Genomic DNA, 18,539 nt, shown 5'->3' on the forward strand with positions numbered 1-18,539 from the left:
CTTAGTCTAGTGGAAAACCACTAAGCTTAGTAACATGTCTGACTACAAGCGAAACTTAAGCGCAGCCAGGGGTCTGTAGCTGTCACTACTCAACAAGGCTTAACCAGAGCTAAACCACAGCCAATTTTTTGAAACGTTCTGTTTTTCTTCGTGAGGCGGCGCTCTGCATCTCTCATGACTCATGATCATAAGGCTGCCGACCAGGTATGGACGCGTCATAGAGCGCGGCGTTCGTGGCACTGCTCACTATGGCGCTGTTCATCATGGAGCAACTGCAGGCGCATGGTTTTAAAAAAGCCACAGAGAGTGTGGTACATCGGCGTTGGCATTGCGACGAAAGGCTGTGGTGGCTTGTTCGAATCATTTTGGTCTTTTAACGACAACGCTGAAACATACCGAAAGAGGCACTGAAACTGCTTTGGGGAAATATGTAATCAGATGGTATATGTAGTTAGTAAGAAGTTATGCTATGTTGGTTTGCGGTTCAGTCATGTTCAGTAAAATGGGAGAATGAAATACAGAAGGCATGGTAAAACTTACCCAGAAGGCATTTTTTGAAACGGCCAGGTAGCAATAGCTTTCAAGTCGTAGCTCTACTTTCGCCAGGATAAGCTGTCAGCGTTACGACAACTAGATTAAACTTTTTCTCCGTCCGTAGCATCCTGAAGCTATGATTGTTTTAAGAAGCGAAAAGTGAACTTCAATCGCAAATGCACGGCGCAGTAGCTGATGCCAAAGCATTTCGGACGTTCTGCCTGGAATTTAAGGAAATTTTGAATGGCTTGAAAAAAAAACTTTTTTCAGGCCTTCTTTCATGAAAAATTGTAAATTTTGCTAAACACGGCAAAAACATAGAGTAAAAATGCTCCGAAGTTCAGGCTAGTATGCACATATAAATGTCATGTTTGTGAAACGAACTTTGTTTTTTCCACCGAGAAACAGAACATGAAAGCTGACCTATAAGCCAGTTGCTTTCGGACTCGGACTCACTGTCGCTGGATGCAGCACTACACGCAGCAGCATGGACTGAAGTTATGTCCACAGGTACGTTCGACTGTACAAGCACAAGCTTTCGAGCAAATTCTCCTGAAAGCCTGTAGCGAAGCTTTGTAGACAAGTTTACGAAACGTGACCAGTTTCGTTCGCAGCTGGCGGATGATGGTGGTCATCCGACTCCGAAGGGGGGGGGGGGGGGCTGGGGTTCTCTCGTTACCACTAGCCGGTAGGTGGCTCAAGTAGCACATGTTCTGTAAAGCTGGGCCTGTCGGAATAGCTGAGAACCGACAAGCGACTGCTGCTTATTCCGTGGATGAATGACGTCGCTTCTGCTTTGCTGACTGAAAGCTATGCCAACGCTAACATTGGGAGTGAACTCTTTGTTCAATGTCCGTACAGACAGCGGTACTTAGCAGAAATAAGCGATCGGTGTTTCTTTTTTTTTGTGTCGCTTTCGGCGCTCATTTCCTTCTGGGTACTGCATATTCAGGAAGTCGTGAAAAACAGTAAACAATGGACAGATATCTCGTCAGGAAGGACAAACCTCCCGAAGAGAGCGACGAAAGGACACCCAGTTCACCCTGCGCGGGACCTACAACGAGCTCGTCTCAACATACCGAGGTTTGCCTTAGCTGCCCAGGCTCGACATCTCTCACTGTAACCACTGCTAACGCACGCATGCAAACTGCTCGTGAGGATGCAGCCGCTTATTGCTAAAGCACAACAGGGCGACATTAACAACCAACCTGGAAAAAGGCGTGCGAATGGCTGTTTATGACGCGTCAGTGGAGAAGGTATTCTGTGGGACCTGTCGCGCTGCTTGTGCTATGAGCATATTTCGGCTAAATACTTCCAAGGATAAGGACTCTCAATTGATGTTTCTGAAGATTAGTTTTCGTAACTGCAAGAAAACTCTTATAAGATTTAAGAGTCATGATGGCTCCAATCTGCATAATGCAGCCATGAGCGGACCCGCAGCTATCAAAGCGGGGGTGAACGTAGCATCTGCTTGTGTAATTGGGAAGCAAAAGGATATGAAACACGCAAGGAAAGCACTGATAGCGACATCATCTTGATTGCAGTACTTTGCGTGCCATGGAATGGCAGTGCATGGTTAAGATGATGCAGAATGTAATCTAAGAGAGCCTCTAGAACTTCACGCCAATGATATTCCAGAACCGCAATGCTCTGGGGTGTCAGAAGATGCTGCGAAGGGAAAGGCTGAGGCTTTTTCGAGGTCTGGAAATGTGGCACATGCTATTCGTCACGCCTGAGAGGGGCGGGAGGCGGCAAGGAGCGAGACGAAGTCAATATACCTGTCATTCTTAGTGCTATCCTTGCGAGACTTGAGAAACTTGAACATCTTCCAGAAAAAGTTGACAGTATTGACAAGTCGATCAATATAATGTCAGGGAAATATGATGAAGTGTTAAAAACAATGGACAGACAAGAGGCAGAGATTAAGGAACTTCGAAAGCGAGTTGTTGTCCTTGAAAGTTGTAGCAACATTGAGGAAGTGAATCATGTGAAGGTCACTGTGAACGATTTGGAGTGGAGGAGTAGACGACAAAATTTGGTATTCCATGGCATTTCGGAGTAAGATGGCGAGAATTTGCTTGAAAAAGTTAAAGATGTGGCCCACTCAATTGAGCTTCCTGAGCTGTGTGAGGGCGATGTGGATGCCGTACACAGGCTTCCCGCGAAACAAGGCAAAGTTCCAGGTGTGCTAGTTCGTTTCCTTCCCAGAAGCTCAGAGATCAATGGTTTTTGAAAGGCAAATCACTCAGAACGTCTGACTCTGAGGTCTCTATCATAGAAAACCTGACTCGGTTGAACAGAACGCTTCTCGATTCTGCGAAGAAATGGGCTGATGCGAATGCCTACAAGTATACCTGGCACCGGAACAACAAAGTGCTTGTACGAAAGGCGAACGGGGAACTGGCACACGTGATTCGATGCGATGACGATTTGAGGAAGCTGTTGGAGTGAGTCACTGCTCTTGATTGTAATCAGTTCCTTCTATATGGGTGATACCTCTCTCCGAATGATAATAATAATGAGGTTCAGGGTCAGCCTAACCATTTTTCAGTGCTATGTTTGAATATTCAGCCTGTTCGCGATAAACATGACATGTTACGTGCATTCCTTTAACAGTTTAAATTCATGTTCTCTGTGGTAATGCTTACTGAGACATGGGTCAAAGACAAAGTTGATTGTCCTGAGCTACTCAACTACCAGTCTTACTTCCTAAACAGAACAAGCAGAAGAGGAGGAGGCGTTTCTTCGTTTGTGCTTGATAGTGTTAAGTGTGAAAGGGTTGATGAGATTACTTCGGTTGCACCTGATTATGAGGTGCTCTCAGTTTGTAGCAATAAGTCCCTCTTCACTGTTGTGTATCGCCCCCCAAATGGTTGTGTTGAGAACATTTTCAATATATGGAGCATGTTTTTCAATTTGCCACTGAATATAATTACACTGCATATATAGGTGGTGATTTCAATGCCGATATGCATGAAAATACACCCAGAAAGTCACGACTATTATTACTAATGGAATCATATTGTCTTGTAAACGTTGTGGCATTACCTACACGCATAACACCCACTACGGCAACACTTCTTGATTTGCTGATTACAAATAACGCAACTAATGTGCTCTCAACTGGGGTTATTAATTATGCTATTAGTGACCACCTGCCTGTTTACATCGTATGTAATAGTGTGCCTGTATTAAAATCAAACTGTAAACAAACAAATGTAAAAATACAGCAGATCACCTCAACGACGTTAGAAACATTTCGACGCAAAATAATGAACTTCAACTGGGAACCAGTTTTTGCTGCATTGACTGCTGACATAGCGTTTAGTTGTTTTCTGAAGATATTCGCTTGTATATATCGTAACAGTTTTCCGTACAAAGATGTAAAGAAACCAAAACGAGCTCGTAAAGCCTGGATTACCTCGAGTATTCTTCGAATGATTGCCAGGAAAAATTCCCTCGATCAGAAATTCTTACAAAGTCGCAGTCCAGAATCGTGGGCGACGTTCAAGAGGTACCGAAACAACCTGAACTTAATTTTAAGAAAAGCGAGGAATGCTTATCACCTTAACATGTTCGCTGGTTTGACCGATCAAAAAAAGTTTGGAATAGGTTGAATCGAGTCTTGAACCCTAACTCTACAAATGCAACTGACAGTGTTACAATGGAAGGCATTAGTTATAGCGGACTCGCACTCGCAAATAAGTTTAATAGCTATTTCAGTGGACTTGTTGATAGTGAACACAACAATATGTCATTGGATTACATTACTAATCATACAAGTAACAGTATTTTTATAACATTGTTTGATTGAAGCAGCGCAAGGCCAAAAGCCAAAGAGAGCAGAGAAAGACACGGACAACACAGCGCTGATCCTTCTCTACTCTCTTCTTTGGCTTTCGGCCTTGCGCTGCTTCAATCAAACAATGAATAACCAACTCGCCCATCAGCTCGTGCTTTTATAACATGTTGGGACGAAATTGAGGTGCTTAATATATATAAAGGCATGAACAATACAAACAGTGAAGATGCTTTTGGACTGAAAATGAAACCTACTATGTACGTCTTGGACATTATCTTCCCAATTTTAACTTATATTTATAACTTGTCTTTGACTACCGGCATTTTCCCTTCGGACATGAAAATAGCAAAAGTAGTTGTTCTCTATAAAGGTGGTTCGAAAAACGATCTTGGTAATTATAGACCAGTGTCAATATTGCCTATTTTTTTTCTAAGGGCTTGGAAAAAGCAATTCATTTACGACTTCCCAATTTTCTTGAAAAATACAACGTGATAACTCCAAGACAGTTTGGATTTAGACCTAAGTCCTCTACTGAAATGGCTCTCCTGAAGCAAAAAGAAATAATCCTAAATAACATTGAATGTAAACAAATAACCCTTGGAATATACATAGACTTCTCCAAAGCCTTCGATAGGATTCATCACGAAACTCTTCTGAAACTTTCTGCATACGGTGTCCGGAACAAGGCACTATCTCTTATCACCAGCTATTTAACTGACCGATATCAGTACGTTTCTATAGATAATCATCGCTCTACTTATAATAAAATAAAGCATGGGGTACCTCAAGAAAGTATCCTTGGTCCCTTATTATTTAATGTATATATTAATGATTTAGTATAGATTGACTCCGAAACAGAATACGTAATTTACGCTGAAGACACTAATTTATTTCTGTCCGGCACCAGCGCGAATGATATAGTAGAAAAGGCTAACAGCGTGTTGATTAAACTTAACTCATGGTCTGAAAAAAATTCCCTACTAATAAACACACGTAAAACAAAGGCGATATTTTTAGAGCTAAAAATGTCAAATGGGCTGTACATACAGATTTAGTATTGGGTGGTAATATGATAGAAATAACTAATGTCATAAAAACACTTGGCGTTCACTTCAATGAATTTATGTTATAGGACTACCACATCGAGCAAATGGAGAGTAAGCTAGCTCGCGTTGTCGGCATACTCAGAAGGTTAAAGTGCATGATACCTACTAGGACAAAACTTGTTATGTATCATGCCCGCTTTGACTCTCATGTTAAATATTGTCATTTGGTTTGGGGTACAACGACGCAAACTAATATTCAGAAGGTTTTAGCATTACAAAAATATTCAGTCAGAGTTATTGCGGGTGCTACATACTTAGCACATACCAGTGCTCTATTTGCAAAATACCGCATTATGGATGCAAGGGTTATTCATCAGTACCGTGTAATTCAGCAGTACAAATCTCAGGTACATAGTGACGCCACATTTTTTGCTCACCTTGCGAATCTACAGGGAAAATACCGCAGTTCACAACACACGACACTACGAATATTGGTATGTATCTTGTCCACGCACAAATTACGGTTTTCAAACTCTCAGGTATGTGTTACTGTCTTTCCTCAATAGAAACACTTTCACTAATCTATCCATTCTTTCCGTTTTATATAACGCTGTCGGAAATATGTTCTTACAAAAGAACGAATGATATTCAACTCTATAATAAACAAAGTATCCATGTGCTGTCATTAAACTATCATTTGCGTGGATGTAACAGTACAGAGACTATTCTGGTGATCTGTTATGAAGATATTGTACATATTTGTTATTTCATGCATTCTCTTGTTATTGTTTTACTGTTGTCTGTCATCGCTGTGCCAAGCCGCTACGGGAGATGGGAGCTTTGTCAGGCGTTTTTTCCTTTCTCCTCAGCCATTGTACATGACTGAAATAAATGCACTGAACTGAACTGAACTGAAATGTTTCCTCAAGCAGATTTCGACAAGCGAGAGGTGTGCTCCAAGGTGCGGTCCTGTCCCCTCTACTTTTAAACATCTTACTAAGGAGTATTCCCTGTAGTTATAAGGTTTCAACCTATGTATATGCAGTTGACATCGCGTTTTTTGCCTCCGAGCGTGACATATACTCTCTGTACTAGTCTTTACAGTCTTACCTCAATGTCCTAGACCAATGTTTAGGGAACATTAACCTGTCCCTTAATGTCACTAAATGTTCTTTATTGGTTATTCCGCTCCCTTATCTAGTTAATATCTCCTTTGTTTAGCGGCGCCATCTTATTCGTCAAGTGCAAAGTATAAAACACATCGGAGTAATTTATCATCGTTCACTTTCCTAGTGGGCGCATATAGATCACATTGCGAAAGGAGTCCGAGCAGTCGGTATGCTGCTCAGGCTGAGCAACGTTCGTTCCGGCATGAGAAGGCACTCGCTTCTGGTGGGTTATAGAATGTATTTCCGCCCAGTACTGGAGTTCGGCTGTGTCTTATTCTCTGTGCCGCCTGCGTATAAACTTCGCCGCCTTCTTATCTTGGAGCGGGAGGGGTTGCGCCTCTGTCCAGGTCTTCCAAAATTTGTCGCTAATTCCGTTTTGTACCTGGAAGCACGTATATTCCATCCTTGCATTCAAGATTTTGGCTCTGAACAGTCCAAACCTTTGTAAAAATGTGCGATTTGTCGCTTCATGCCCCAAATTTGATATTTCTTCGTAAGCCTAGGCCATTTTTCAACGATAGTTGGTCTCGTTTCGATACTCCACGGATTTGTGCAATCTCTCCTTAACGACTTAAATGTATGCACTTCGGACATACTTCCGGTGTGCACCAATTCTACGTCTATTCAGATTGTCTTTGATGACATGTTTCCAAAACATGCAAAATTAATTCCTTTCCATTTGCTCAGTGGTTTATTACAGGATTACTTGATGCGCTTTAACTCTCATGTACTCATTGTGGCAGACGCCTCACAGTAGGAACAAAAGGCGGGTTGTTGGCATTTTTTCTCTCTTCCTTGACCGATCGTCCTCAGTCCACCTTCTTGATTACATGCGCATTTATTTGGCCGAATTTTTGGCAGTACTTTTGGCCTTGCGCAAATTAAACAGCTCTCAGTCTTCTTTCATAATTACGACGCATTCATTATCCCTGTGTTCATCTATCACCGCGTCTACAGAATCTCAGGCACTCCGCTTACTCAAAACGCTTGGTAACACCCCAAGTGTGTTCATCACGTTTAGTTTGGGAGCCTGGACACAGAAGAATTTATTTAAATGAGGTTGCTGATGTCCCTGCGCAGGCATCTCTTCAAGGCCCAGTCGAATATCTCCTTCCACCGTGCGCAAATATTAGTGCGGCCACGATTCGCAGGTACCTTCTCTTGAAAAAATTTGCAGCATCAGCAGTGACCTCCTCTCCCAACTTCCAACATCTTCTCTACCCGTGGCGCTGTAAAAGATGACGATCGCGCAACCTTGAGGTCGCGTCTACGTTGACTCCTCGTGCCTCAATTAAACTTCTACCTTCATATATCTGGTCTGCGGTCTCCCCGTTGTGTCCGCTCTGCGCTGAACCCGAAATGATAGATCACTTCTTGTTGACCTTCCGCCGCTTCTCCTCTTTACCGAGGCGCCTGCTAGAGCACCCGTTACGACAGCTCGGTCTAAGTCTGTCTGCCAGGGTTGTTCTGTCTTCGTGCGTCCTTTTCTTGGCACAGTAACTGGAATCTGCTCTCCGCCAGTGAAATTTTTCTGACAGACATGAAACGGCTGCCATCCTATACTGTTTCTCACGTTAAAAATTTTCTGTAACCAAAGCTTTCTAAACATGGCACGCTTAGCTCCGTTCCCTCTTTCAGTCACTTATCTCATAATATTTGATTTGTTTTTCTAAATCACAAAATCTGAATTCGTTTTTAGTTATTTACTGATTGTTATTATTATTATTATTACTATTCTTTTTTATTATTGCCTATGTAATTCTTATTTAATTTTATTTCATTTTTTTACATTTCCAGCACCTGTCAGTTGCCGCCTGTGTCGTGGCCAATCCCCCGCCATAAGTACGCCCCATTGTCTTCTTGAGGACAACAACAACAGCAAAGGAGAGACTCCAAGACAATATGACAAGGGATCTCTACCTCACGTATTTCCTTGGTTTGCGGACATGTACCTTTAGCGGCTCTACGAGGTGGTGGACCTGGCAGCACATGGCAGAGATTCAGCAGTTTTCGCAGGAAATGGTGAAAGCACGCACGTGTTGAAATACTACGGGCAAGATCCTGAGCCTGAATGGCTCAACCTTCACCGTAGTATGCTCACAGATATTGCTTGTCAGCGCAATGCACCCTTGAAGACATTTCAGGACGTTGTTGAGATGCTTTCTGGCGATAACTGTGAGTGGCTGCGAGATCTTTTGCCGAGGTGGCTAAGCTTGTCAAAATTGCTTTGACTATCACGTCATGCACATCTGAGATCGTTTTCATGCCTCTGTCGCGTCAGAACATATCTCAGGTGAATAATAGGACAGGCTCGATTAAATCACCTAGCACTTCTCCATGGACACAAAGAGCTCGCCCACAAAACAACTTCCAGTGACACCACAGACGACCTTATTGAGAGGTCTACTGTGCGAAGAAACACATTCTGGATTGTGCGGTAGCCTATGTATAATGTGAAGAACAGTGAAAATCATCTTAGTAAAATACACCAGCTTTCTTCAAGCTGCCACTGCGAATGAGCTCAAATTGTCCCTCCCATAAAATCGTCCCTCAATTCCCTGTGTTCCTGATTTGTCATTACAACTTCTGCTCTTTGATTCCTGTTTGGTTCTTCGTTTATATGTTGAAAGATGCATGAACAGTTCATATTCCTTCTTTAAACTGTAAATTTTTAGCTTGTTTTGAGAATATTTGTATGGTCGATTGTTTCTTAGACACGAAAAGTTTAAAATATGTTTATATTTAAATTGTAATGCTGTCCAATGTTGTGTCCTTGCAAGGTGCTTTCCTCTATCCAGAATAAAACCGTGCTTTTAGAAGACTGGATTTGTCCCCAGTCGGGCGACCAAGGCTTGCGAAACCGTTCTTTAGAAGGCGGGGTCTCTAGTATATAGCTTCTAGAGGAGGGCTCCAGAGTAATGCGCGCGCGTAATTTCTACCGCCTGGCTTCTTCAACATAGACTCACATGAATAGCACACGGCCACTCTGCATTTCCACTCCGACTCGAGCGAAATGCGGCCGCGGGATTCCATAGCGCGATCTTGATATAAGCTACCGAATGTCAAAGTGTGTGAGCCGCTGCGGCGGGCAAAAAAAAGAGGGGCAGCAGTCATTAGGGCACGGTTCATGTTTAAATCTTACACCACCTTCAGCGCTAAACATTTTTTTGTTTCCCACACACAGTAACATTCATCCTCTCTTGTACAGTGGTAGGCATGCAGGTTCGCCTATCTAAACATCACGGTAAAAAACTCATTTTCACGCTAGTACAGAACCATGGGAGCACGTTGACGCAGCTCTGTTTCCGCACGTAGCGGCCGCGCATCTTCACGCGCGGTGAATGCGGGTGCAATGCCCTCAGCAGTCTCCTGGTAAAATCTATGCCGGAAGAAATTGAATGATGTGGCAGCATTAAAATAACAGGAACTTGGAACGTGTGACCGCGTGCACCCTGGATATGGTTCCAGAGGCATCGATATGACATGCAACGCGGAAGCGAAGTAATACGAGAAGAAAACGCCGTTTCGACGAGGCCATTTAATGCACTAAACCATTGTAAGTGAAGCCGCGCATCGTGATAATGAGTCAAAGCAGCATCGCGTTTGGACTACAAGTCGACGAGAAAGATAGCCGCACGAGCACTCCCGGACGAGAACCGTTTGAACACCAAATAGACGTCTTCCAACTTGTTCTTGACATTAAAAAGCCGCAAACCCACGTACCCTACGAAAAATTTTCTGCGTTCTCTGCAACAGCGCGAACTAGTTATGTCAATGAGAGTGACAATAGCCAAGTACCTTTTGGGTGTGTAGCTCTCGTCGCGATAGTAGTCGACGTAGATATAGATCGCCTGTATTGCCGTTTTGCGTTCAAACTGAATATTGACTTCGTGTGGTAGGACCCCGTCTGATTGCCAGTATGTATCACGGCAGTTGTCTCGCAGCTGATCGACGCCGAATCCTGCGAAAAAGTGCGTTGACAAGAGACATCAGAATCCCCGTTCTTGACGGTCGGGAGTTGCCTCATAGCTTACCAGGCTTGCAGGACGACAGCGACCACACAGCCACGGCTCCCACTTCACGGACATTGCCCGGCATCTCCAAATTTGAGAGGTCTAGAGCAGAGGAAGCGTTCATGGTACTAATAAGACGAGAGTGGAGGAAGGAAATGATTAACCAGGAGGAAGTTCCTACTATCCCCAGCGCCCTCCTTAAACGCCGGCACTATAGTCAGGATCACACGTATGAGTAGATTTACTTTACTTACGGTTCGTAAGCCCTTGCTTTCAGGGCGGCTACCGTTGCAGTGAACAGAAGCAAACGGGTTGCGCTCGGCCACAGTGCGAAAATACATGACACACAACTCAAACCAGGCGACAACGATAGCGCGCAAAAAGGGCAACGCGGCCTATTCACGGCCACACAATATTCAGCCTGGTAAGCAAATGGGACAAGAAGATGATGAGTGTGGATGAATCGTGTTCGCTTCTGCGGCTCTTCCCGGCACAGGACACTTTATTTTGGAACGGTACTTCTTAATCCTTGCGCAACACATGCCCTTCAACGCTAGCATTTTTTTCAACCGTTACCACAAACACCACTGAACGCACAATTTATTTAGAACATAAAAACGCCGTAAATTCAGCGAATAAATCCTAATTTTACAGGAAACAGTAGTTGGTAACAATGGGCCATGGTCGATAGAGTCGTGCATTACTCTGGTGGCCAATCACAATAGTAAACGAAAACAGTTCTTTTTATGTTTGCCTATATCAAACAAACAAGAGGCATCAATATTCTAGAGCTGATAATTTCATCTGGTGGTGCGCCTTTTGTTCAGCTTTAAAGAACCTTCAACAGTCCACTACCTTTACTCATGACGAATTTCCGTGTGGCGGTCAGTAGAGATCTTAATTTGTATCCAAATGCGGCCACATCGTGAGAACCGCTATTCACGTCGGAGTGCTTTATCCTGATATTTCGCCAAAGAGACTCAAAGCACAACAGAAAGCATGAATACACCTTCACGCTCTGAGGGGTGATGACTCATAATTGTGTGGTAATGAAAATGCAGCACTAACTGCCTATGCGTCAGAAGTTCATGCAGAAGTTCAGAGTGCGCGTGTGCAAATGACTACCATCGTGCCACACCCACAAGACGTTTTTTTTTTTGCCGCTAGCTAGCCTTTCAGCCTGACACCACAGCGAACTTCGGAAAGCACATTTTGGTGAAATTGTCATACTTGTTGAACATCAAGCCGTCAAAAAATTTTGTTCGGGTGTTAACAATAGTCTGAGAGCTAGAGTAATAATGTTTCTAGAAAGGACTCTTTAAATATTCCTGTTTCAAGCGCGAAGTACTTTGGCCAGAGCGCTAATTCAATAAGTTTGCACTGCTAGGGTTCAGACTGTTCTCAAATGAATTAAGCTGTCGTTCGGTATAAACGTGGTGGCGCAAACATTATGCGTTTTACAAAAGTTACAACTCCGTAGATTCCTTTCACTACCACCATCATCAGCTTAACTACGTGCGCTGAAGGGACTCTCCCATAGCCTTCCATTAACCACCTGCTATGCCAACTACGGCCATCTTACCGCGCGGACTTCCTAATCTCAACACCCAACCTCGCACTCCACAGCCCCTCGCCACGCCTGCCCTCTCTTGGATTCCACTCCGTCATTTAAGGACCATCGGTTACCTTGCCTTCGCAACGCATGGCCTGACTTGCCCATTTCTTCTTTTTTAGATATCGACTAGGATATCACTAACTAGCGTTAGTTCCCTAATCCACTTTGTACTTTTCCTTTTTAACCTTACAACTATTGTTGCGCTCCTCAACGCGACGTGCGTCAGTGGAACCTGCACGAGTTCCCCTTCGAATGCGCCGGCGGCGGTCAAGGGTAGACGCAAGCAACTGGGCCAGCCGCACATTCCGGCGAACGTCGCTGCGACTCGGGTTTACTCGAGAGCGGATGTTGCGGTGCGCGCCTTCCAGTTCGTCTGGGCCGGCAGCGCTTCCCGCGAACCTTGGAGCGTCGGCGGCGTCGGCACGCATGGCTCAAGTGGTTACTCAACTTGACTTCTATCATCTTTTCTGCCATAGTTCGCTGCGCTGTACTCAACTCATTGTTTTGGTTTATATGGGGTTTAACGTCCCAAAGCGGTTCAGTCTACGAGGGACGCCGTAGTGAAGGTTTCCGGAACTTTCGACCAACTGGGGATCTAACGTTCGCTGCCATCGCACAGTAAATGGGCCTCTAGAGTTTCGCCTTCATCGAAATTCGACCGCCAAAGCCGGGATCGAACGCCCGTCGTTCGGGTTAGCAGACGAGCGCAATAACCACTGAGCCATCGCGACAGCTCTCCTCAACTCAATTTGGTCTTTCCATTAGCTTCCAAGTTGTGAGAACAGGTATAACTGCTGCGTACTTTGTTATACAAAACTTTACTGTATGCAAGTGTAAAAAATAGGATGGTGATAGTGATACAGGATTCTACCCTTTTCAACGTGGAGACTCCGAATGAACTATGAAGTTTCCATGGGCTCGTCTAAACTCCACGCATACATGCAAAAAGTTCTGCTCGCCCCTCCACTCAGCTGCAAAGCGTAGTGCACCGCCGAGCCGGAATGAAAGGCGAACGTCCCAGCGCGTAGCTTTCGGCACGAGTATTCGCCATCCAGCCTCCGAGCATAGCCTCGTTGTCGCCCGCTGTATTAGCGCGTCGGCTGCGAGCCGCTTGTCGCCGTCTCAACCAGTTCGTCGGTTCAGCGCACGACGCGTTTTAGAGTGCACAAGGACCCTTGCGCTGTCGATGGGGCCGAGAAACCTTTCTGCTGGTTGCACAAAGCGTGGCTTAATTTACTTTTGCACTGAAATAACTAAAAAGCGGGAGAATTTTCGCTAGTCTAGTGGGGCTTCTACCTAGCTCCTTAGCGGTCCCCAGTCTGCCCCTCTGAAGGCGTGGAAACATGGCGGCGCTTAGCGAAGCGAGAGTCATCCGTTCCACAACCGATACGCCTTCGGTCGCTGCGTGTAACGCTAACAAAGAAAGAGCGATGCGTAAGGCTCTCTATGCATGTCACTTTGTTCGCGAGGTCAACTACGGCCGTCGTGGAAACGTAATCACTGATGAAGCGGAATATTCAAATATGGGCGCTCTTCAAACAGACGTTCAGGACTGACTGCCACTCCTGTCGTGAAATTTGATTTGCCTGGGTGGCTCCGTGCATGACTCTGACCGTAAACGAAACAGGAACTGCCAGGCATGAATATAGCAGTAATCGTACTCATGATCTCTGGAATGGGAACTGAGCGCGCATCTCACTGGTTGACCGCTGCGTACAATTCGGTGTAGAAAAGAAAATCCTATAGGATACGAAGCCGGTATGTTGTTTGGGTATAGTCCGCTCGAATTTTTATGATAATCTTTGCTGTGTAGAGCATAACATGGTAATTTTGCTGTCATCTCCTTTTCCGATGGGCTGATGTAAGCTTCGAAGCAGAAGTGCAACGGTTCAAATGGCGTTCTTTGCCACAAATTAAGCACTCACAGACCGCGACATAATACAAGCTTTAAAATACACGCAAAGAACATCGAGCAGAAAAACACAGGACAGACGCGCGACGCTCTTTCTGCTCGCTGTCTTTGTGTGTGTTTTAGCACTAGTAATATGTCGCAGTCTGTGAATCAAAAGCATCAACTAGCCAGACTTTATTCTTAAATAAACCATTTCGCAAACACGAATCGATGATTCTTTTTCTTTTTTTTTGCGCATAAGTTGATCTTATTTGCAGTAACTCGCTGCTGCACATTGCGACCTTTTCGAAACAGAGATCTCATTCCGCGTTTCCCTTTCCTTTTTTTGTTACTGGTGCACTAGCGACCGGAAAACTGTCTGTTTGCCACTGTCAGTATTTGCTAAGTTCTGCGATGTTGACAAAAGATGTAAGCTCGTTAACTTTTAGCAATGAAAGGAAATTACCTACTTCCTTAACGTTGACTCTTTCAACCCCACATGTCAACACAACTGAACAGCACTTCCCACGGTGGCTCAGTGGCTTTGTCGTTCGGCTGCTGATCCCAAGGTCACGGGCTCTATCCGTGCCGCGCCGATTGTATTTTGATGGACGCAAAATACAAACACGCCCGTGTACTGTGCGTTGTCAGTGCTGTCATGACTGAACTTGAGGCCCGCGTGACTGGCCGGGCGCCAGTCACGCCGGCCAGTGACGACTAGATTTAGGCGTAATCGCATTCTGAGAATCTATTTTCAGTGTTTTTGTTCAATTTTAAGGTTTTGCTTCAGTATCCCTTTAAAGAGAGCGCGGCCGAGAGCGACGGACATTCTGCTCGACGACCACCGAACACGCCAGTTGCTACGCAGGGTGCAGGGAGTGAAAGTCCTGGGAGTAGTATTCCTCGCCAGCGGAGAAGTAGCCCGCGAAACATGGACTAACCTCCGCACGAATGCTGAGAAACGCCTCTCGGTGGCGTCAACTTTCCGGCTTTCAATAGCAGAGCGCAGCTATATAGAGAAGTCCACAGTCCTAGCCGCATGTTTTTTTGTCGCCCGCGTCGCAAATCCGCCGCGTACGTTTGCTCGCAGGCTAACCACGGCCTGTGGCTCTTTCGTTTGGGCGGAGAAAACCGAACTTGTGTCACGGTTGTTTATGCGCCTTCCAACCTACATGGGTGGGTTCAGTATACCTTGCATCCGCACCATGTGTAATGTGCTCGCCTTGCGAGGAGTACGATATCTTGTACGCAATCGTGACTATCCAGGGAGAACACTCCTCGCATACTTTCTGGGTACAGCGCGTAACGTGCTTTTTACACAACACATGGTTGGGCCTGCAGCCGAGCAGCCGCCGGAATTTTTCGTTAACGTGCGTCGCACACTGGCGTCGTTGACTGCCAGCGTGCCCGATCTGGATGTTGATGAAACCACGCCCTCCAGGATGTGTGAAGCACTAACGGTCGCTGAGCTGACCCGCGAACAACTCCAGAAAACGAGACGGGCACGCTGGCGCCAACTGACCTCAGCTGAGCTTCCTGCAGATGTCAGGGACTTTGGCTGGCTGCTAGGCTGGCGGGTCCTGCCCACAAGAGGCCGCCTTGCGGCGTGGGGCGTGGCGGCCTCCGGCCGATGCCCGCAGTGCGATGTCCTTGAAACTTCGCAGCACGCAATGTTTGAGTGAGTAGCTGCGCGCACCTTTTGGATATTAGTGTCACGCATGTTTTTCATCCGCCTGGAAGCGCGCACTAGTTCACCCGAAGTGTTTAAAAATATGCTCTTGTGTGTCGGCATGTTCGTTTTGTTTCGTTTGTTTTATGGGGTTTAACGTCCCAAAGCGACTGAGGCTATGAGAGACGCCGTAGTGAAGGGCTCCGGAAATTTCGACCACCTGGGGTTCTTTAACGTGCACGGACATCGCACAGTACACGGGCCTCTAGAATTTCTCCCACTAAGAAATTCTAGCCGCCGCGGCCGGGATCGAACCCGCGTCTTTTGGGTCAGCAGCCGAGCACCATAACCACTGAGCCACCGCGGCGGCGCATGTTCGTTTGGTGGCGGCAGCGTGGAGTGGCTTCCTTAAATGGGCGTCCGCAAAGAACAATGTTTCCAATGTTGCAGCGCCTCCGCACGCGCCTCTTTGAACAAGAATGCGTGGACGCTCTGTCAATGAGCGAGGCTGAGTTTTTGCGCAAATGGTCGACATACTTCATCGTCCTGCGCGGTGGTCGAGTGTCGGCTTTCTTACTGCCTTACTGACGTGCGCAGTGCAGCGGCACTGCGCATGTGCTTGAAAGATCAGAACTTTGAGTTCAGCAGTTTTGCTTTGTATTTTTGTATTTTTTGTTGACATTAGAAAAAATAAATTTCTCTTTCCACGCCACCACCAAGTCATTCTGTTCATTGTAGGCGCAAGTCAGCCCAAACAAAAAGTTTCGTTTGGAAGCTATTCTCTCTGTTTCCCTCTCGCCGGACTGCAGTCAGCACTGCTTGAAAATATTGCACTTCATCATGCTGATAATATGTTACAGTTGTACTCAGCGAGGCTCTGGCTCCTACACTAGAGTCAGCAGGCAGTTTTTTGTATGTAAAGCGTAAGCCGCGAATGATTCAGTGTTAGTCGTTGACGGCAATGAAACGACACAGTCGGCAATGAACATCCGAATCGTGGGAAAAATACGAAATATTTTGCACTTTTCTCGTAACGACAAATTTTTCTGTTGTTTTGTAGTATTTTGTGTTAACTTTTCTGCAGTAACTACACAAAGCTGTTGTGTAAAAAGTTTTTGGTCCAAAACATTTCAAAAACCTTTCAATTGGGTTTGCAGACTGGTGACACTCAGAATCTGAGCAAGAAATACCGCAAACCGGTTAAAAGCCCTGTCACCGTGCCGTAAGAAACCACTGGTGTGGTTTTTACAGACTGGACATCGGTCCAGACCGCGCAAAAGCCGTTCTCATAATTTTTCTTTTCCCTCCTTGCACTGCGTCCTAAACAATAGCATCACTGGCCATTAGTACCTGGAGGATAGCGTTCTGAACACGCATGTTAAACGCTCGGCAAGAAATTACAGGATTGCACTTAAGTCTGCTTAAAAGCGGAAATGCGAAAGCCATTCCCTTTCCTCGCTTTCACCCTTTATTTTTCTCTTTATTTATATCTTTACTTTCCTTTCTAGTTTTTGTTATTTTTATTTTTATATTTCATTTTTGTTTATTATCACCATTTATTCATATTTATTTTTTTATTTTGGGGGTCTTCAATTTCATTACTTATATCTTGCTTATCAACTGCTGCTTACTCAACTTTCACAATCTATCTATCACACAACTTGCGATTGACAGTTCGGGCGGAAAACTTCCGTCCACAGGCTTCTGTCTGCAACTTCCGTCCACGTCAATCATGAGCCAAGAAACGCTTACGCCTTAATACACGTGTTGCTGTCCACCGCGAACCACGTGGAAAGGTGCCGGTTCATAAAACGCGCAAACTGCGGTTGTATTTCAATTTCTAAAACTTGCTCTTCCGTCGCGGGCGGACAGGCGACATTGCGGTCAAGCTGCCATCGCATTTACGAATGGGGTACCGGGTTAATAACACAAGCACACGCGCACACAGGCAAGCACACACTGGCGCACACGCACTCAGGCACACACACACATGCACATGCACACGCGCACAAACACACGCGCACGCACGCACACACACGAACGAACATACTCACGCACACGCGCACACACACACAGGCGTGCACACACACGCGCACAAAGAAGCGCGGACATGAGTGCACTTCGGACTTTTCTTTTCTTGCGCGTCGGTGAGTATGAGTTGGGGAAGAAAGAGGAGAAGCACCATTTTTCATCGCCAATATCTACGGACATAATACGTCCTGAGTTACCGCTGATGTGACGTAGAACGTCATCGAACGGCGAGGGTGGAAGCTGTCTGAGAACTCTCTTAAGCTTCTTATGACGTCAAGGCAGCCAGAACCGACGCCCTCGCTAAGAAATTAAGCAAACAAGCGAGGGGAATGAGGGGCTCGTTATAAATATGAGAGAAGCCAACAGCCACAGAAACTAAGGGACACAGGGGATCTTTTTAATTATTTATTTTATTTTGTGGTGTGCTTCAATTTAGAATATTACTGAATATGTTATCGCTTAAAGCTTATTGAATAAAAAAGCAGAAGAAAAAACAACCACATGCCGCCGGTGGGGACCGAACCCACGACCACCGAAATACGCGTCCGGTGCTCTACCTCTGAGCTACGGCAACGGCCGTCAAATCTTCTGCTTTCGGGGTTGGTTGAGGTCGTGGGTTCGGTTCCTACCGGCGGCATGTGGTTGTTTTTTCTTCTCCTTTTCTAATCAATTAGCTTTAAGCGATAACATATTCAGTAAAATTCGTAATTGATCAACACCACAAAATAAAATAAATAATTTGAAAAATCACCTGTGTCCCCTTGGTTTC

The 18,539-nt window shown here is 45.4% G+C and overlaps 1 protein-coding gene across 3 annotated transcripts in view; it reads right to left on the reverse strand.

Annotated features, from left to right (window-relative positions):
- Positions 1-18,539, reverse strand: part of LOC149357767 (anaphase-promoting complex subunit 10-like) — a 109,533-nt gene that overhangs the window by 76,143 nt on the left and 14,851 nt on the right. The window contains exons 2-3 of one of the 3 annotated variants that reach the window (XM_089584910.1): positions 10,586-10,692; positions 10,350-10,512 (exon numbers count right to left, since the gene is read on the reverse strand). The exons of 1 other annotated variant lie outside the window; for it this stretch is intronic. In XM_089584910.1, coding sequence (XP_089441036.1) covers positions 10,350-10,512; positions 10,586-10,688 — 266 coding nt within the window. In that variant the 5' untranslated portion in view covers positions 10,689-10,692. The remainder of the gene's footprint in view (positions 1-10,349; positions 10,513-10,585; positions 10,693-18,539) is intronic. One more of the 3 variants, XM_089584911.1, reaches the window with a different exon arrangement.

Source organism: Amblyomma mixtum, chromosome 3 (assembly GCF_055824585.1).
Source record: "Amblyomma mixtum isolate Tamu chromosome 3, ASM5582458v1, whole genome shotgun sequence".
Classification (NCBI taxonomy): Eukaryota; Metazoa; Arthropoda; class Arachnida; order Ixodida; family Ixodidae; genus Amblyomma; species Amblyomma mixtum.